This window comes from Acanthopagrus latus, chromosome 14 (genome assembly GCF_904848185.1).
Source record: "Acanthopagrus latus isolate v.2019 chromosome 14, fAcaLat1.1, whole genome shotgun sequence".
Lineage (NCBI taxonomy): Eukaryota > Metazoa > Chordata > Actinopteri > Spariformes > Sparidae > Acanthopagrus > Acanthopagrus latus.
The window spans coordinates 11,495,889-11,517,464 of record NC_051052.1 but is presented as its reverse complement, the minus strand read 5'-3'; the positions used below and the strand labels follow the sequence as shown (position 1 = coordinate 11,517,464).

The 21,576-nt window shown below is 41.2% G+C and overlaps 1 protein-coding gene across 13 annotated transcripts in view; it reads right to left on the bottom strand.

Moving 5' to 3' along the window:
* Positions 1-21,576, bottom strand: part of grm8a (glutamate receptor, metabotropic 8a) — a 453,766-nt gene that overhangs the window by 92,159 nt on the left and 340,031 nt on the right. For 2 of the 13 annotated variants that reach the window (XM_037121963.1, XM_037121970.1), the window contains exon 16: positions 10,233-11,075. The exons of the other annotated variants lie outside the window; for them this stretch is intronic. In XM_037121963.1, the coding sequence (XP_036977858.1) occupies positions 10,952-11,075 (124 nt within the window). In that variant the 3' untranslated portion in view covers positions 10,233-10,951. Of the gene's footprint in view, positions 1-10,232; positions 11,076-21,576 lie in introns of those variants that run through there. 13 annotated transcript variants of the gene reach the window in all.

The window sequence follows — 21,576 nt, the reverse complement described above, 5'->3', positions numbered from 1 at the left end:
TTAGCTCTAGGAAAGGTTGTGCTCATCCTACTTTATGAAGCCATTAGATGTGGTGTGTTGATGCACATTTATTTTGACACGCCAACATCAATTACAGACATCAATTCATTAATACTCATCTGTGCTCCGAGTCGCCCCAGTGGTGTAACTCGGGCCCACCTGTTTTCGGCGATAAAGATTGGATTAGGGGTGGGGATGGCGCTCGCTGAAGATGCGGGCGTATTCCTTTTGGCAACGGCGTGAAACAGAACAGACTGTGTTAATCTTGAACGTCCAGTCTCATTCGAACGGTCATTTATCACCCTGACTCTCAAATCCAGTGAGTGGAAAGGACCTGTGAGTATCATATGGACATCCTTGTCACTAGGTGTGAAAAAGAAAACTGAGTAAAGATGTGTGGTTGTATATTCACCCACTCCCTTACCTTAGAATTAAATCGATCTAATTAGAGACACATACAAGACTAATGACGAATGGCTGCACATGTGTGGGGGTGTTTTTGGATTGGCAGGGACCAGACAGCTAGACAGATCAGGGTAACATTAGAAAAAGTGAGTCACACATAGATTGAAATATTAAAAGTGACCTTGCTCATGTTTGGCTAAGGTGTGCACAGCATTACATCTCCCTTCTTTTGAGAGGAGCTGTTATTTGGTGAGAGATAAAAGCATCAATACTGTGATACAATCTTCTTAACGGTACCATTTATACCAGCCAAAAATAAAACATTCCCCCTTCTCCATGTTTTCTACATTAAAAATTACCTTCTTTCAGCTAACTGATGACCATGGCAGCATTATTGCAAGAGATTAGCCGTCAGCTGACCATAGTCCCCCCCTGTCCTTGGCCCCCACAGTGGCTTAGCGGAAACACTGCATAATTTGCCTGTTAATGAAAAGGTCGGCAACTCTAATATTATGCAGGGAGGCTATCCGCTACACTGGTCATTTGTGCAAACATATCAGAGTTAATCAGGAGAAGGGGCCTGCAGAGCAGCAACAAAAGAGGGGAAGTGGGGAGGGAGAAGTCCAGCAGAATTTCCTGAAAACACAATTTTCAGAAAGGCATAAAGAATCCAGGTATGCTACACTGAGGGTGTGTGCACTTGTAACGTAAGTTCTCTGTGAAGACTCCTTGATCCATAGATCATAATATTGATTAATCCTTTTATACTTATTGTATTTACACATATCTGATGGAATTAAAATCAACTGACTTTGATAAACAACTGAAACAAAAATGTGTACAATTGTCTTATCAATGATGTGATTAAACTGAAAATTGGACAAATTGAATAAATTGTAGCCACAGGTTTCTCTAACCTGATGCGCCAGATGGTTTTGTTACACATAACAATCGGAGACAACATACCATCAGATCTAATTGACCTGATCCCTGGATAGATGGGCTGATCTGAGTTGCCCCTAGAAACGCTTTAGAAAAGGTGAGGCAGTTCAATAGAATACTTGGTGATTGGATGAACCATCCGGCTATCAGTGTCTATCACGGGCTAACTTCAAGAAGAGAACAAATACCAGCCATCTGGTAAATGAAACTCTTACTGACGGTTGGTTGGGAGTGAAGTGAAAACATACTTTTCACTGAGAAAGTGCTGTTCTTTGCTCTTCTCTCAACAAAATATACTCTCTAATTGACATATAACTGAAGCTAAAGCGGCTACGCTAACCTCCTGAGGAACCACCACTCTCGTTTTCAAGCGAACAGTCTTAACTTAGTTAAACAAATATGGCATGGTAAGAATAATCACATTTCAAACACAAACACAAACACAAACACACACACGCACACACACACCCACACCTTGTTGCAGTGGCTTAAGAAGTGTGGCAGTTTGCCTGAGGGGGATTTCCCTCCCCCTTCATTTCCCTCATGCCTGGTTAAACATGATGTATTCACCCTGTCATTTCTACCTGTCCCTATGGAATCAATGGGCCATGGACCCATAAATGTACATTACTAGCCACTGTTATGTACGCCATCCTGCATCCACCCCCTGTATTATACATGGGTACTACACGAGGAGAGTCCCTTGAATGGTCCTACAGTCCTAATGGTCTGCACTTCTGTGCAGACTGTCCCCAACTGTAATATTTTTTGCATAACAATACATTATTGTTGAGTGCAGAGTTCAATTAAAAAAAACGAAAAAAAAAAAAAAAAACTGTTGGCACGTGAACTGTGCAGGCATGCCAATTTGGATCATCATGTGCATCTGTGTGAAGTACAGAAAGGCTGGGTCAAGTGAATAATAAATCAGAGGGTGTGATGATTAATACATATGCACTCAGCCCAACATCACTAGTCTCATCACTTTAAAACAGCCATACCAAGCTCCAGGAAGCATGACAGGAAGCGGCTCAACACATGGGAAGATGCATTGTGGGTAATGGAGGCGGCAGGTTTGGATAAGTAAGAGGAATGTGTGGGAAAATAAAATAATCTCTGGTTCTGCTGAATCAGTTTCAAACATTTGTCTGTACATAATGCAAAACCAGTGGAGAACTGAGTTAAACCTGGTGCCTACATTACCCACAATGCAATATTAGCCACCAAATGGCACCTCTGGAGGCATTTCTTTTAGACTTTTGTCATCAATGCAGAAAACAAGCAAGCAAGCTTTTTTACATATCATCTATCACAGACACAAAAAAGATAAAATAAAAAAGAAGCCAGGATAAAATACCACACAAAATATTGAGGAAGAGCAGATAAAATGTAGCAAAACATAAATATTCTAAGAAGGAGGGTTTGCAACTTCTTGTAACTTACATTTCAAGCATGCTGAGATGCTTGTGGGCTGCTGATTGAAAGGAGCGATCACCCCGAGTCTTGAGATGTGTCCGAGCAACACTTAGAAAACCCTGGGTGGAGGACCTAAGGGCTCGACTTGTAGTGCAGGGGTACAGGGGGTCTGGAGTCCGGCCATGTAGGGCTCAATAAGTAGCCAAGTGTAGAAGAAGCTTTTCATACACACTTCATACTGCACTTACTTTATGCATACTGAGATGCAGATTGATGCTTTGACTTTCCTGCTTCAGCCACATTAACGTGTTCTCTTTTTTTCAGCTCAATTCAATTCAACCTTTATTTAAGCCTCAGAAGTCATTGAGGTGTCCATAATTTGCAATGATGTTGAGATACACAAAAATATACAGAATGAAAATAAATTTAAAAAACATTACTCCTGCATCTGCTGGTTAAAGACTGGTTTATCTTTCGTTCTTTCATTCTGTTTCATTACTCTGTGTTTGTTGTTGATGAAAATGATGTGAAAGTGACCTCCACTGAGCGCGGAGTCAAGCAACGCTAATTCCATCAAAATACCAATAACTTGTTTTGCGCTTCCTCATATACATGCAGACATATACCACACAGTGTGTACGCATGTATTCCTTTATGTATCAATGCCTCGCTGATACAGTCTAACACTGCAATCTCCACAAATGTATTATTTATTTGTGTTGGATAGCATCAATCTGAAAGGTATTCACTGATGTTTAGTTCAACATACTTTTCAATAACAGTCCTTTTGTGTTCAGTAACACGTGTGACATCCCAGAGGAGACAGCTTCTTCTTAATACTCTCTGAGGAGAGATTTCAATCTTGAATTGTCTCGTCACAACAACCTACCTACACGCAGTGTGCGCCTGCTGTGCAAGGTTGCGTGTGCACATGAGTGTACCTATGCATAAAAAAAAAAGAAAATTCAGGTTTCACTTAGTGTCGTTCTAGATGTGATGAGATCTCTGGGGGGTTTCAACCCCATCTGCACCTCCTCTCTCTCTCTCACTCTGCCCTCGCTATCTGTGATCACAATGAGCCCTGCGTTTTGTCTCAGCTCATGTTCCCCGATAACAGCTAATGAAGAATCACAGTGACAGTGTCTCCCCGCTCGCCCCTCAGAAAGGATTCAATGAATTAATAATGAAATTCTGACACAAACGAAAGGCTGCGAGTGCGGCGGAGTGCCCCTCGTCTGGGATAATGAGAAACCTTTGGCTGATTCTCATAAGTGCGTCTGTTTGTGTATGTTGTGCGTGTGTTTCTTGTATGTCAGGGGTGGAAGAAGTTTTCAGATCGTTTATCCAAGTAACTGAGCAAGGGGAAAATGCCTTTTGGGCTGCAACGAAATTTTTCACTCCAATACTGCAAATGACCACAGGGTCAGATCGGAGTCAGTAATGACGTCTCATCACTTAAAGGTGCAAAATGTAACAATTTTAGTGTAAAACCCTGGTGCTCTGAGTTCCCAGTCCAGGCAGAGTCAGCTAATAAGCCCGCAAGCTTACTAGCTAATGCCAGCTACAGCAGCAGTTTCTATGCCGGCACTTCTTTAATTGAAAATAGGTGGCAATTTCTTACATATTGGACCTTTAATCACTTAGCGGCACAGGGGTTGAATCTGAAGCTGTTATCCTGTTTCCTGTCTATATTCATCTATAAAAAAGGCCCAGAAATAAATTAAAGAAACTGAAAGATACTCCGTAAAGTACAAGTATCTTTAACTGTGTTTAAGTAGAGTACTTTAGCAAATGTTTCCCTCACTGGTGACCACTGATCATGGATTAAACTGTGTGTACAAAGTGCACATAATCCCATCTCTTCTTCACATGATCATGTCTGTCCTCTTAATCTCATCAGCTTTTGTCCACTTTCATCTAATAACAACACTTTGAAGCATGACTCCAGAGCTCAAATTAATTGCAAACCCTGAATCGTGACAGAACCCCACTCGTGTCTCAACAATCTCATTTTCCTCTCTTTTCCACCATAAAGCAGGTTATCGTTTGAATTTTGCCGGTAATGAACACCTGGGCACTTCATAACCAGCGGCGATTGGGGACCATTTGGTGCAAGGATTCAATTAAGCCTCGCCGGTGTTTGGCATGCCGATGTTAGCGAGAGAAGAGATGACTTATGTAAGATCAGGTTTGACTGTGTCCAGATTGTGCCTGCCGTGTTCTACACAGAAATAAGACAACTGCCGGAGGGAAAATGCTTTACTGAATTCTTGGAAATGGAAATTATGTTTTTCAAAAATCGCTTATGTGCTTTCATGCTGAGAGTTAAATGGGAAAATCAATACCGCTCTCAGCCTGTCCTCACCTACCTGTTAGCATAGGTTTGCATGAAGACTGAAGGTAACAGCTGGCCTGGCCCTGGCCAAAATCCAGAATCCTATCAGAGTGTCTAATCTAAAAATCACACATTTGATCACATTTATTTATTCCATACGAAACCCAAAGTGAAACATTTTGTCACTGTGATGTTGCCAGTGGTGATGCCATGAAGTCAGTGTGCCCAGCCTAGAAATACACAATTACATGAACCCCATTACAACCACAATCTGTTGTTATTACAGTTTAGGTTTTGTATGCAAAATTGTATACACAAATTAGATATAAAGTGCTATGTAGGCTTGTGCTCAGCTGACCATCTCGTGGGTGGAGCCTTATATTTAGATTTAGTGCAGATTAATATAGAAGAACTGGATAGTGAATGCAATGATGGCATCTATTCACTTCAGTCAGTGGTGCTTGCTCTGCCCTAAATCCAAAAAGGTTTCCAGGTTCCTATTGAATTTACATTTACATTGTGATGATGTCACAGACTTTTAGATTACTTTCCTCAACCTCCATGGATCAAACATTTTGAAGAGAGTTTTAACTGACCTTGTCTGTTACAGACTTCTTGGTCTTAATAACAATGGTAATTATACAAACAATTATGAACATCATTATTACAGCCTAACAATAGATCCTGTTAAATTATCTAGCACTAGCACTCTGGGGCGTTTCCCCAAAAGTTTTCTTTTTGATCTCTATAATTTGACACTATGGAGAGAATACAACATAGCGATGGCATCTGTGAAAAGTCATGCCCTAAAACATCACGGAGCCCACTGACTCACTGCTATCTGAGGTGTTTGAAATGGAGCGTGCAGTGAACAGAGCCAAGCTCCCACAGGTTCAGCAGATTGGTCCAAGCTGAAAGATCAGATATAGCCATATGGTGGACCTGATGCTATATTGCTCTTTCTCCGTCTCTCCCCTCCAGCAGAGTGCAAACTGTCGGATGATGAGGCGGGCTTCTCTGAACAGTCAGTCATCTTCTCACATGGGAGAGACATCAAAGGGAGCTCAGAGACTCGGCCTCAGACTGAATATTCTCTATATGCAAACACACAGCTGACCAAAACAAAACAGGTTAGCCTGGCCTGCTTTTCAAAAAACATTTGCAATTCAAATCACGGTCTCGCGCATTTACTCGATATAATGAAGCTCATATTTGTCGGGGCAGTTTAGTTTGTGAACTGTTGAGTTTGCAAGCCGGCAGACGGTTTCTTATAAGCCCAACTATTCCATGTGTGACACTTGGCCCCTGAAGTGCAAGATCAGCTATTACTTAAGAATATGATTGCTGATACACTTCTATCTCGGAACTGCTGAGGAGGCTGGGAGGATCAACCTGTGCAACCCATACTGAATTTTGAGGCCGGTGCACACAACGTTGCAAGCTAGTTGCAGACACATAGTGGAATTGGTGAGACTGCATATAAATTTAGAGCAGGTGTCTGGTTGAGATAGCAGACACTATGCGTCAGAGTTATTTAGGAAGTAAGCATGGACAATGATCAATGATTCATTTATTGTTTGATTGTACTACTCACATTTTTTGTTTTCTGTAAAGTGTTCCCATTATTGACATTGTCCTTTCAGCAATGACAATACTTGCTAATCTGGGCATGGGGCAACCTCATTCATCAGAGTACAAGTGGGCAACAGAAACAAGGAGTCAACCAAGCAGACCTTATAGCAATACAGTGAAACCCCCACCTGAGATACTGGTCAGTCCTTTATTCAGAGAACTCCTGGAGCGGCTGTGGTTCAGGAGATGGATAGAGTCATCCACTGAATGGGTCAGTGGTTGATCACTGTATGTCAAAGTATCTTAGAAAAGATACTAGACTCCAAATTGCTTCAAATGGCTGTTTTATCAGGGAATGAGTGTCTCAGAATGACAGGGCACATAAATACTGTGAGACACTCTGGATACGAAGAGCTGGTTCACTCCTGATCAGCAGGTCGGCAACATGCATGGTAGCCCAATGGCAGAACGGGGGACTGTGACAAGTGTAGTAAAGCGTTTTGAGTAATCACTAGAGTCAATTTTCCATTTACTTCATTAGACATTTCTTATGTGCTGATTCAAAAGTTGACCAGTTCATGAAATCTTGACGGACTGTCCACTAACTTTAATCTTCAGATATTTTACTTGTAAGCCAACATGTGTGACAAAACCCTAAAAGTGCTCAAGATAATGGAGATTTTGACCGCCTTCTGTTTGATGCCAACAGAGCCAGTTCCCTCTGCTGATGAACACTGTAGGAAAGCGAACAGAAGCTTCAGAACAGGCGAACAAGTGGACCTTGACCTTCACCAAATTGTCAATTATAAACAGCTATCAACGCTTACAGACTCTGCAGTGTTTCCTGCTCCGATGGACTTCATTGTAGCAGTTACTTTGGCCATTACACTGACCCCACTCATATCCCTTTCCTGCAGTCATCAAGCTAGTTTCTGCATTGGTAGCCACTGAAAACCCCACTGGGGACTGCTACAATCGTGGGTCCGTGATAATAAATGACAAATTAAAAGATGGGTTGATGTTGGAAACCCCCACATGTACCCAGATGGTATTTTTCGTATCTGTGGGCCATTTGAGTGGCTGCAACTATAAACAATTTTATGCCATCTGCCAAGTGATGGATTTGAGTCCATCTGTCTAATCAAGCATCTCTAGAAGCTTGTTCCCGGTTTGCGCCAAGGGTGAGGAATGGTAATCAGCAGCCATAGGTTTATGCAAATTCAAATGTGTACTGCATAGATTTTGTCCGAGGAATTTAATTTCATCCTAACAAGAGGCTACATCCTCTCCGTCATATGGATTATTTCAGTCAGCTGTGGCAGGCCGCGCTGTGCTTATTTATTATTTATACACTGCAGAAGAGGGGATATTCTCTTATTGTACAGCGCTACACCATGGCATATTAGATTTAAAGTAAAGTATTTTTATGCTCCCCTGTCAGATGGGAACCAGGGAAAAGTTTGTTAAGATTTCTCTGAGCATGATTTTAGCATTCAGAAAAATCCATCCATACACACCTGGTGGTTGCCTGGCCTCCTGCTATATCCTGTTTTATTGGTTTATTTCAGTGTCTTATGAGATTTCTACCATACATCAGGATCAGTTTCCAAGTCATGGGGCATGCTGCTCACTCTGTGCAAATCACTTTGTAATATCTTGTGAGTCCAGCCATGAAAAAAAGTTTAATAATGCTATAGTTACAAGCGGATATTAGATCGCAAGAGCGGATATTTTGGTAGAAAACAAAACATTTCACTGACACATTCAGTTGGCAAAATTTTTTTAAGACTTGCCACATAGGTTAATTAAAAATATCTCTGCCCTGAGGAGTGTTTTCATTCAGTAAGGTAACTCCATTGGTCCAAGTTTGTGTTATAGTATATCGTGACGTCTGTAATGTGATCAAATTGGTTCACATGGTTCCCACCAAGATGGTCTCCTCTATTGTCTTTTGCAATAATGTGATGAAGTGAAATGTTGTTAAATTCATTCTGGATTGCAGTTATCCTGATATTGTCAGCCCTCAGTGTTCTCCTACGCACCTGTAGATCCATAGGTGTGCAAAAGTTTTACTATGTGAATGCTTTGAACTTAAAATCTGACCACATCTTACACATTGTTCCATCGGGTAAAGTTTAGTTAGCTTCACATTTTAAATTTATTCATGATGGTTTTTATAAACCGAATACTTCAAATATTAAATGCTGGTACAGTTATGGACCATTTTAAATACATAGAATTTCTAATGACATCAGTGATGACTGTCAGCTGAATAGAAAGTTAACCACAAATGTACAACTTGGGAACCTTTATTTGAATCCCGAAAAACCATTGAGTGCATGCCCTCATTTTCAACAATGTTGAGAGCACAAAAAAACAGAATAGGTGCAAAACTGTGATACCAAACAGAAACAAGGAACATAATCACAGAGTGAATAAACTGGATGGGTACATCAAAATGATAACAGATAAGAAGCGATATGACAGTATACAAATAAAATGGAAAGTGCTTGAAAATGATAAGATACTGCATTACAAATAAAACTAAGGTCCATCAAAGATAAATGGCACACAGGGCAACACGGAGTTAAAAACAGTTACATTCAAATGCTGTGCAGTTTGAAATCAAAGTCTTAAACTGACCTATAGGTGTAACTGTACCAAGTTTATATGTACGTTGTAAAATGTTCCAAGTGTAATGCAGCTAACCCCAACCCTTCAAGCATTATACGGTCACTAGAGTGTGTTGAATAGTGACTCTGTTACCAGTTTAATAAAAATCTGATATTGGCGGTGGCATTTTGCACTTCAAGGCTTTAAAAAGAAACAGAGTGGCACGTCACGTCTTACTGTTAAAGGTGCCCATCCAACATTTTCATATGGAATGCGACAATGAGTGCAACAACAGTCACCAGTAATGAATTATGGCTTTTTGAACACTGAAAATGGAGACATGAATCACTGTTAGGCACATTCCACTGCACCAGCTCTACCTGAGAAACACTGTAGTCAACTATTGATCCTCAACTAATCTGATATGCCAAGTTCTTTTTTTTTTTCTTCTCCATAAATTCTCCTTTGATAAATAACCCGCGCTCTCTGCCGAGGTGAGCTGTTCCAGGACTGAACTGCAATTACTGCACGGTTCAGGTTCACGAAAGAATTGAGACTCTGGGCGATAGGTAACTGACTGCTGTTCATCTACTTGGGTTAAGCGCTTGAAAATCCATGGATTTGTACTTTTACACTAATTCAGTTTGAAGTTTAGCCCTGTCCGCCGTAGTCCATTAATATTTATCTTTTTCATCGGAGTTTGTCCCTGTGAAACACGCCTCAGCGCTCCTTCAGCACAAATCATCCAACCAACCCATTCACAACACGCATCACGCATTTTTGCACACACACACACACACGTGTTAGGGACTAGATGACCACACAGGTACACACGACGCATGTACGTACACACACACACACACACACACACACACACACACACACACACACACACACACGCTCGCGCAAGTGCCTGGCTAACAAGACAGCTTGACATGTGCGAGCGGCTTTGTGCTGACCGGTGGGGGTTTCTAACTGACGTTAGGAGAAATCCCACAGTCATTTAACTCCTGGCCTGGCTGTTTTCACACCAGCTCTCGGTAGACTGCTTAACACAAGCTGGGCTGTCAGAAGGGAGAGAGACGGGGGCGTGTGTGTGTGGAGGGGGGTAGGAAAATGAGAGAGTGTGTCTGAGCATACCTCTGCATATGTCTGCCTGTTGGTCTCTGAATTTACCTTGAGTACATTTGAATTGCGTGCGAACAGTGCAGTGTGTGTCAGTGTGTGTGTGTGTGTGTGTGAGTGTGTGTGTGTGTGTGGAGCAGGAGGGTGCCTCTAATGAGCTCTGTGGCCGAGGGTAAAGAGGAGCCTAGTGCGTTGAAAATCCCTCATGAGACCGTCTCGCCTGTTTGTGTGTGTGTGTGTTTCTCTCCCTTTGAGTGTAAGGCACGTTGTGATGGCAAAGGATAAACAGAATACAAGAACATAAATACATTTAAAAAAAATGATATATTTAGAAACAGAAATAATTAAATAACTGGCCAAAAGCAAGGTGAGCATGCGCGGGCTGAGAATTGTTTCATCCGGTTCTTCTGGTTTTAGTTGGAGGGCCCTTAAAGCGAAACTCACCTTTCAGGTCTCTCTGCAAAGTTTAGCCCGGAGTCGTCTGTCTTTACCCATCTTGTCTGAAATTTTCATTGTCTTTCTCAACATAAATTGCATCATGTATCACAACTTGACCAGCTCTTGATGGACGTCCGTGCCTGATTCGGCACAGTAGCATGCTTCCTCACAGGACTGCCCAGGGTCTAACAGTAGAGAGCCACTCCAGGCTACAGTATTCTGGTCGATGCTAAGGTGGGAACAGAGAGGAAGCCGCCTATATCATTTGCAAAACGACCAATGTTGCGGCCCCCTTGTTAACCTGCTAACACTGTTACATGCGGGAGACACTTCCATTGTTTACATGTGACGATTGCCTCCTCTACTCTGGTTTATGGCTTCTTTGTTGAATGCAATCAAGGCATTCAAGTTGCATTCTCCCATATGGCATTAAAACAATACTAATTACGGCAGCACCCGGGTGCATGTCACTTTCATTTTAAATTATATACACGCATCTAGTGGGGATTGTACATGTCTCTGCCGCTGTGTCGTGGCTGTTCTTTGACTTGGAGTGTATTCGTGAGTGTGAGAATGTGTCAGATGTCCTGTTGGCGAATCCTGGTCGACTTGATTGCCCAGGGCTGCGTGCCAATGTGCCTGGGCACATTACACGGCGCTCAAACATTCCTAACCGGGAAAAATAAGGGGCGAGGGGAGGACACGTTCTGCGGGAGTGATCACAGAAAGATCACCAAGAGGGCTGACATTTTTTGGGAGAAAAGAGCCAAGCTCAGCTGTCTGACGAGTCTAATTGATGCATTGCCAAGAAATCTGTCACCGCAGCGTGTCAACAGAGTCGCTCGGAGTAAAGTGGAAGGCGAAGGGATGTGATATATTAGATTCATGGGCTTTTGAGGCAGTGTTATTTCAAAGAAGGAAAGGAGAGAGAGCGGGCAAGCCAGCAGAAAGGAAGGGGGGGGTGGTACAAAGAGGACAGATATCAGCAGAGAGAGAGAGAGAACAGGAAAAACGGGACACAGCGAAAATTGATTGAGGACACAAAAAGAAGCCAAGAAAATGAACATAAAGAAAGCATAAAATGAAATCTCTTAGCGCAGGAGGGGTGTGATTGTTAGAATCGCCAGCTGATTACTTTAAAATTTGGTTTCATACGAGCCGAACACCAGGGTTGAGGACGGATTAGTTTAGGAAATTCATGTCTTGCTCTTAATAAGATTTCAATGTGCTTGTCAGCCTGTTGCTGCGAGAGCTTAGTGACGCACCAGACGTACTGTATACCTCCTATTGTCAGCGAGCGCGGTAATGCACTCTCTCTTACCTGGCTTTGTTACAGCGTAATGAGAAGTGTGTTTTGCCTGCTATCTCCCTGGCTCACACCGCTGATTCGGCCCCTGTCAAGATGTGTCTGCATTGTGATTTTCCTCCCGATGGGAAATGAACCGCACGGAGGGAAAATAAAAGAGTGGGAATTTGGAAAGAATAAAAGGAAGGGGGAGAAACAAAGCAGATGTACTGAGGGGGCACCTGGGAGTGATTATAGAAGTAAAAAGAAACAAGAAACAAAAAAAAAAATGACAGTTAAAAATGACAGAAAATTCAACAAAGCAGACAGAGTCTTTAAAATGGCAAAGACAGATGCCCTGAGGGTCACCTGTGCACCTTGCGGCAAAGTTAAACAGGTCAGGGCTCAAGGCTTTCAGTATTCTTTAACTTTGCGCAGGAGTTCAAACCCTCCTGGAACACTTCCCCTTTTCAAAGTCTGGTATTGCATATGCATCCAATATTAATCCCCACCATCCATTTCTTTCTCTTCTCCCATTGTTCCCAGATCTTTTGTGTTAAATAGGGGTTAAACACACTGTTATTTCGTGGGGAAAAAAAGACTGTGAATGTTCTCCCGCATATTAATCTCTTATAAAAATGCCTGTGTCTTAACACTGGGCTCAGAGGTCAGAAGTGACGAAAAAACGATGTAGTCAGTGTAGAAAAATGAATGACTGGCTGTGATGACTCATCTCAGACAGGAAAGCTGAGAGGTGTCAGGTATTATTGAGTGGCAAAATCGGTGTAGGGAGGAAGGTCAGAGTGGAAGGAGGTGTCAACACACATCTGAACTTGTTTAACACCGGAATAGAATATCATTGTTCGTTTTTATTAACATTGCTCATGTATATGTAACAAAGAAAAAGAAGGTCCTCTTGTCTTAGAGAGGTAGTCATTTTAATCAAAGCCATGTTTCCCTGATCATAACACAAACCATAATCTTTCCCTGAACTCAACCTAACACATCCTCATACCTCAGCGACTGAATAGGTGGATTGCCATTAACTTACTCTGTTTGTACACTAAAGCGAGTCAGCATTGACTTTAGGTTTCACGTTGGACAGGAACAGCAATCTCCTGGTTGAAGGTCATGTGCTTCTACCTAACCATCAATCCTTGACTTCCTCCATGAATGGACTTTATACTGCTTTACTCGACTTCCTCTTTCTTTGCTGTACAATTGACTATGACCATTAGGGATCGCCTTATGACAAGAAACATAAATATATGGCTCCTAATTAATTCAAACACTAAGAGGCCTTGAGGCATTCTGGCACCAAGAAAACAGCAAAAACAAACAAAACAAACAAAAAAAGATAAATTTTTTTGCAATACTATGTGCAAAACATCCTGTTGACGAGGACAAATAAAGTCTCTTTCTAGACTCTCATTTGGAAATGGCAAGTATTGATTTTATTGATGATTGTTAAGGTAATCCAGATGTTCATGAACAAGTCTGAGCACAGATGAAATCAAGAGTTTGATCAACTGCTGCTCACATATTCTGGTCGTGAGTGAAAAAGGAGCCTTAATGGCAGCTTACTGGAACAACAGTAAATCAGTTACACTACCTGAGTTGTTCAAGATGTGGAAACTCTACCTCCAAGGTTCCATGCATTACTTAAGTTTCTTGTCAACGTGTGCACAAAAGATGTCTGGACACGTATAATGCTTCCAGGTTCAGGACATGCAGTGACGGTGGTGTGTGAATTGCGTAAAATTAGGGTCAAGAGTCGCGGTCGTGAGTGACAGATAACAATTTATTGCGTTAATGCTGAAAAATGCCCACTGGCAGGGCCCTGAGACAAAGCGAGAAAGAAAGAAGAAAGGAAGAAAGCCCATTTATTTAAACTGAACGATCCAGTCATCACAGAGCCGAGATAAACAACTCATCAAAGAGCACTCCAATTGGATTCAACCACGCACACACACACACACAACCACACACACACTTGTAAGTGGCCCAATCAACTGCGGACTGGGGAAACACTCCTAAGTAGCATTATTTGCCTCTTGACTCAGCATTTCTTCACTAACAGAAAGGCGCAGAGACAAATGCTCACAACAAAAGCCTGCTATTGATCCGATGCCTGCTGAATCAAATGCATACGGCGACCAGAGAAAGCCAATTTGCAGAACAAACAAAGATTTTCCAGTCAGGCTGTCTTAAGAAATAACAGTGACTGACTTCTAGAAAAAAAAAAAAAAAAAAAAATCAGACTGAACCGTCAGTTTTTCTTGCAAATACTAAAGCTACCACAAGAACCCTGAAAAGAATGGTGTAGATGCTCTTGGATAGTTATGAACACATTTACATTAGCGTTAAGGTAATCAGTTGATAGACTGCTGCAAAGTTTCCCTCAAAATTTTGGCGCATAGGGCATACAATAAGGCCAAAGGCCTGTTGTATCTAGCCACATACTGAAAGACTTGAAAGCCAAATTGCTGTAGATCAATGAAAATGACTTTAATGTTCAGTGTATCTACAGTATGTAATAAAAAACTGCAACGTAAACAGCAATTTACTTGTATTTACTTCCAAACTAAACTCATTATAAGCCAACCATCTAGTAGTAGCCTCATGTTTAACAGACAGATGGCAACAACAGCAACACTTAACAATTAAGTCTTGGTAGTTGCTGCTTTGTGGGATAAAACATGTAAACAAACCTAGATTAGCTAGCTAGCGTTAGCAACATTAAAAAAAAAGCTTCTGTTAGCAACATTAACACTTGCTAGCCTGCGTTAGCCAAGTCAACGTTAACTCATGTGAGCAACATTAATGTTAGCTAGCGTTTGCAATGTTAGCTGGCACAACAAACTGGCAACCACCTTGCAGAGGGAGATGATTCGAACAACAGCTGTGTTGTCATGTAAATGCAATGGAAGGGGAAGATCAAATGTCACATTTATTGGATTATTGTTATCAATAACACCTTTAATTCTCTCGTAAATGTAAAAAACAAATTGAAGGTGTTATTATCCCACAAAACAAAGGGGATTAAGTCTATAAATCTCAAAATACTCCTTTAAACTAGACCTCATAGCCTGGTAACCATAATAGGTTAGCTTAGCATTCACTTAGCAATCTAGTTACATGGACATACAGCCATTCAGCTTCTCCACCAGACAGACAAGCATACAAGTCAGCAAACTAAACGGCCTGGTAGCCATCCAGCTCACCAGCCAAATATTCATTTATTCAGTAAACCAGATGACGAGCCAGCCAGTCAGTCACACAGGCAGTCGCTCAATCACCCAGCCACACATTCTGTCCACCACAAAGCAGCCTACGTCATTTGGTGGTCAGCCAGGGTCTCATCCAGCTGGCCAAAAACCCCAGTCAGAAAAGTCAACTGAATGTTTGGCGAACCAGACCATTCTCTCGTTTGGTCTCTCGGCCAACCAAATCAGCTTTTCAGCCAACATTGCTGCTGGGTTCCAAAAAAATAAATAAATAAATGAGTACGAGCAACAGCAGACATGAAGCGCATGAGCAAGAGAGAAGGAGTAAGAGGCAAAAAATCAAGATAAACAGAGAGGAAAATAATAAGAGCGTGCCAGAGTACAGCTCAGCATTCAGCATCAGAGCCAGCACATGCTATAATACACACTGCATCCATTCAGTATCAGGCTGGCTATTAGAAACGGATATGTAATTAAATGTGTGTACATGCACGTGTGTGAAGGCGCGCGGTGCACACACGCAACACCACACTGGTAATGAATTTCATTTTGTCTCTTTACGAGTGTAAATGAATGAGAAGAACCAAGAGAGGTGATCATTTGGAAGACAGACAAGAGAGCTAATAGAGCAATAAACACAATAGTAATATTTCATTTTAATAATGGGACAGAATTAGCCAAAATGAGTGGCTATAATGGAGAGTGGCGAGAGATGACACGGGAGCACCTTTGATGCACATTTTACGTTTTATGAGGCACAATGCGGCCAAAAGCACTTCATCATCATTATGCACATTGTCGGTGCACACATGCCAACACTCATCTGCACACAAACACACACACACACTGTATATACAACCCGCACAGCTACACACATGCGTGCATGTATAGACACGAAACCTTTGGGATATTAATTTGATATGAGATAAAGCTTTTTGAACAGCTGGTTGAAAGCCTTTTGTGCCAGGCTCTCCCTGGTGCTACTGCCTTTTGTTTCATGATAAATCACGCCCTAACCCTGTGTGTGTGTGTGAGTGTGATAACAGAATTAAAAAACTCAATGTATCGCGAAAAACGACTCATCATGATGGTTTGACGCGGCACCCCAGGGGCCGGCGTGCAGAGCCGAGGTGGTATGGATCGAACATGTGGCCGGACATAAAAACATAAAAATAACAGGCGAAGCAGAGGGATCAGCACAATTTGTGGTGACCGTTAAACAGCCCTCCGGTAACGCGCACCCCTCGTGTTTTTGAGTAATCCACATCTCGAAACACTCCTCATGGCTGCTATTTTTCGCAGCACCCCTTATGAAGATATTTATATGCAAGTATTCTGCTTTTATTGATTCACAGCAAATGTTCTGCACCAGTGGTGGGAGTAGTGTGACACTTATACAGTACAGCGCAGCATTAAGACATGCGGAGGATTCAACAACACCAGCAGCCTGGGGTTGTATCTCGTATTATTTAACCACGAACACCCTCTTTTTCTAACCCAGTTTTACTTATAGTTTTATTTCTATTAGTGAGAGTCAGGAATAACCTATTTAGAGTCTGGCAGTAAACACTTTGCAGATATATTCAATTATAATAATGTTTTTGTCTGTTGAAGAAAGATGCAGTCTTGATGGTAGCACATTTCCCCATGAGCATTAACGTTTAGCCGATGCAAAACAGGTGCCGGTGGTTTTTCGTTTGTTTTCCATGAGTTTAGCGGACTGTCATAGTGACACTATGCGTACTGTATGTGAATTATGTCTGTTTTGCAGCAGTAGAAGAAGTATGTGGATCCATTAAAGCCACCCCAATGGAAAATATAATGCTTTAAATACACAATTAATGTAACAGAAGATTCCTGCTGATATATTGATGATATGAGTTAAGTACCATATTTTCCTGAAGTATGAATTACCATAACATGGAAATACTAGAGTAAATCACACATTCTTTCAAAATTGTGCTTAAATATACAATTTGTAATTTCTGAGGGGAAAAAAAATAAAAAAGAAAGATGGAGGGGCGGAGTTTGGGGCATGAATCGTTGCTCAGGCCACTTCTGGGGTTGGGTGTAGAGCCAGAACTGCTAGAGACAAAACTTTTCAACATTAAGTAAAATACCTGAGTAAATGTACAATGTGACTTTCAACCACTGATGCTGTGTGTGAAGTGTGGGTACTGTGCAGCTTCTGTGTAAGTTTGAATATTTCTGTATTACACATTAGCACAAATTAGCAAGTATAAGGGAAACTGTGTCATTAAATATGCTAATACAAAACTGAAGCAGATTTACAGTCTCTTATTTAAGATCGCAACCCTTGAGGGAAGTAAGCACATTTTAAATGCAGATTTCATAGCCTATTTCCTCTTAAATTTGGAATAAAATGTGTTTGTGGGGAGCTAAGAAGCTCAAAGAAACCAATGGCCCTCACAAGCTATATTTGATTTGATCCATCACTGGAAACTTGTCTCCTGCATCCGAGACATTGCTGTGCTCCAAACTACAAGCTGCTTCGACTAAGTGAATCCGACGGCTCAGTCAGACACCTCGCTTCCAGCTGCTGTTGTGCTGTACACGCTGAGCGGCTCTGCCGGCAAACGCTGCTTCAACCTCGGTTTATTACGTACGCTGCTGCTGACCTGCCTGACCTGCACAGATCTCACCTTCAGAAGTCGAGGTCTTGTCAGAAAACCACAGCAGTGTGTCATGACTGTTGAATGACTTTTTCCACCATTTTTGGTGATTAGCGATGGAATCCCTATTTGCTGGCAAAGACTTTGTTTTCTCACGGTGAAAGAGGAAAGAGGTTGCTGCAGCCTGCACAGTTTTCACCGCTCACAGTCTTAGCATTGGGCTACAAAGTTTTATATATATATATATATATATATATATATATCTATATATATATATATATATATATAAAATACTATCGACTACATGTTTTTGAACCCACTACAAGTGAGTGAGTACTGCAGACAACTCGAGTCTACCACATCTCAGCACACTAAATTGTGATGTAATAACTGTGTTTCATCTACTTTCCAAGCTCCCACTGGCTTCTATTTTAGATTATCTATTTAGATTTGAGTCTTGAAACGTGCTTGAGACTGTTAATTCATTGAGGTGACTTTGTTTTTACATTCTGTTGAATGCAGTTAAAACAGGGACTGCATTTTAAAAATCCCCCATTATTGTGTTTGTATGAAGTATAACATGTAGAGATTTTTAATTGTGAAATTCAAGAAAAAATTAAAAATGTTGTCAAAAATGTTTTACAAGTATAACATATGCAGATGGAGAGTGAGATACTTCTCTCTGTCAAAGTCACACCAGACCCCCACTGTGATCAACTGTAAATATGTCTTTAAAGCAAACCCTGTCCCCAGAATACATATAGGCAATGTATGCTCCTTTAAACCATGGATATGTTCATAATGAAAATGTTTCATGTTGTGGTTAGGTTTAGGAAATATACTGTTTAGGCTTAAAGTGCCTGGTTTTGTTGCTGCAAATGCTCTAGATGATGACATGACATCCCTATGAAACACTTGGAAAGACTGGAGATTTCCTGATATCTCATCAAAAATATCTAGTAATTGCACACTTACCAAAACTTACAGTCTTGAACAGCAGCCACTGGCTGCAGCCTTCACACCTACGTATAACATCAACATCATACCCTACCCTTCAACTACTTACATGAATGTCAGCTGGACAAACGCCAATATGTTACGTATTATACATAGAAATGTTAAAATATCCATGGTCGCAGAAATGTAAACTACCAATATTCTATAGTGGCGACTGGGCTGATTTAATGATATCTAATATTTTGTCAGGAAACACTTCTTGAATAAAATCAATCACTTTAAGTTAGAAAAGCCATGGCAACTTTTCATGTCCTCCATGATGCAAATAAGTGGATTTTGATTTTGAAAGAGCCATGGACGACAAGGTTATTGAAACTGCAAGTGCAGCTGTGGTAAAAAAAAATGTAATAAATAAATACAAAAAAATGAAAAATATATATATTTTAACTCACAGTCTGTGTCATGAAGGAACTGATGAATTTTCAGCCTCCTCAGTCACCTTCCTTTTTAGCAGAGGCCATTGAAGAATTTGCACAAGGCTTTTGGCAAACTGTGCATTTTCATTATTTGCCTCATATGTTGTCGGGTTTGGCATAGCCTCGGAGAACTGCCGCCGGTGGGAATTAAAAGAGCAGGCTGGTTGAATGCATGGCCGCAGGCTGCAAGGCAAGATACTAAAGAGCCATAGTAAAGGACTCCAGGGAGCTGAGGTTATATGAGGCAGTCATGGATTTTGAATCAAAAAGAAGCAGCATTTAGCTAAAATGTCAAAGTCCAGTGTGTAGGATATAGGGGTACTTAGTGGGCAAAAGTGGACAATAATCATTTTGTTATTCATAATTATTTGTTTTCATTAGTGGATTATCACGTGAAAGAAGGAATTGTGTTCCTCATTTGAATATTAGTCTTCTATAAATACAGCAGCAATGGGTCCTTTTCCACAGAATAAGCTGTGTTTGTGCAGTAGCCCAGGATGGACAAAACAAACACTGGCTTCAGAGAGGGCCTTTAGCATTTTTCTGAGTTTTAGTGGCCACAGAAGCTGCGGGTTAGGCGAGGGGTGTTTAGTTGGTTGCAATCTGAAACGACACCACTAGACGACACAAATTTCCTTTAACAGCAGGATTAGCCACATTATAGTTGTGGCAAAAGAAGACAAAGCCATATTTGCTGATGGTAGTGGAACATCTGGATTGATCACAGTCTATCCTGTTGAACTGGCCATTTGGAGCACCAGAACTTCCCCCGGTGGTATGGTCTGTGCTGACCTTAGAAATGATGTTCACATAAACAAAAGAATTCAAGCACAATGGAGAAGAGAAGTATGCGAAAACATAAGTGTCTAATAGTGCATCCTGCTAATCCTAATGCATATGCGGGTGAGTACCAGAATATTGGTTGTCACCTTGCGTGACAACCACCGCTATCAGTGTAGGAATGTATGAATTACTGTAAGCCGCTTTGGTCAAAAGCGTCTGATGAGTGACCTAAAATGTAAATGCATAGTGAACATGGCGCGGTCATTTCAAGTCAAACACCTGCAGTTTGTCATTAGAGTGCTCCCATTGAGCACATTTCCAGGTTTTGGTCTCATCTAAATGCCACAGAAAAAGAGATTTAGAGTGTCAAAAATAGGTATTGTCTTAAAGCCAAAGTCATACGTATGTGGGAGTACAGGGAAGAGACAGAGAGGAAGGGAGAGAATTAATGAAAGGGACACAGATAGTGTTATTGAGGCTCTCTTTTATTCATCCTCGTGTAATATTATTTCTACAGTCTTGACGTCTTGTCAGGGTCTTCGGCTCGTTGATAACTGTGTCCACTTTTCCCACGGGGCCCATTCTAAAGGGCTTTTATTCAGCATTAGCACCACACTCTTATCTAGGGAGTACAGACGCTCACATGCACGACGCACAGGCGCCGACACAAACACACACACATTTGCTCCTATTGCATTATGCTTCCACACACATTAACCGCAATGGAAACAATCAAGTTCCCACGCATGTGGGTACGCATACAGAATAGGCTTATACATGACACACATACAAACTCAACCATAGGATCAAAGTAAACGGCTCCGATTATTTACATTCTCCTTTGCAAAATCGAAGCATACGAAAATGTGACTCGGAAAAAACTGTCCTGACACAGAGCCGTCACTCATATTCTATTGTTGTCGTGACTTTGCACAGTCTAATGAAAGACAAATACAGGGGGTGACCCTGTGTGGGTTTTCATTACCATAAATGATAAAAGATATAAATGCAAATTGCAGGCTTTGTTCCCCATGAATATCTTAAAGAAAAAAATGCACCCCGCAAACTGAGAGGAATAATATTATAAAAAAGCATGTGAAAAGACAAGCTGTGCTGCTGTTAAACTTAAGAACACGAAAATGATCTCTCTATGGAAGTGACCAACTATGGCACGTTTGATTTAAAGAATTGTATATTTATTAGTTATATTAAGAGTTGTGATAAGAATACTGATACCACTTCTAATCAAAGTAGTGTCGACCTTCTCACCTTAGTCACTGAGAAAATGAGAAATACACATTTTGGGCCCTGGAGCATTAATTAAAGTATGATTTATTTGTAATATTTATTTTCTGTTTTTTGTAATAAA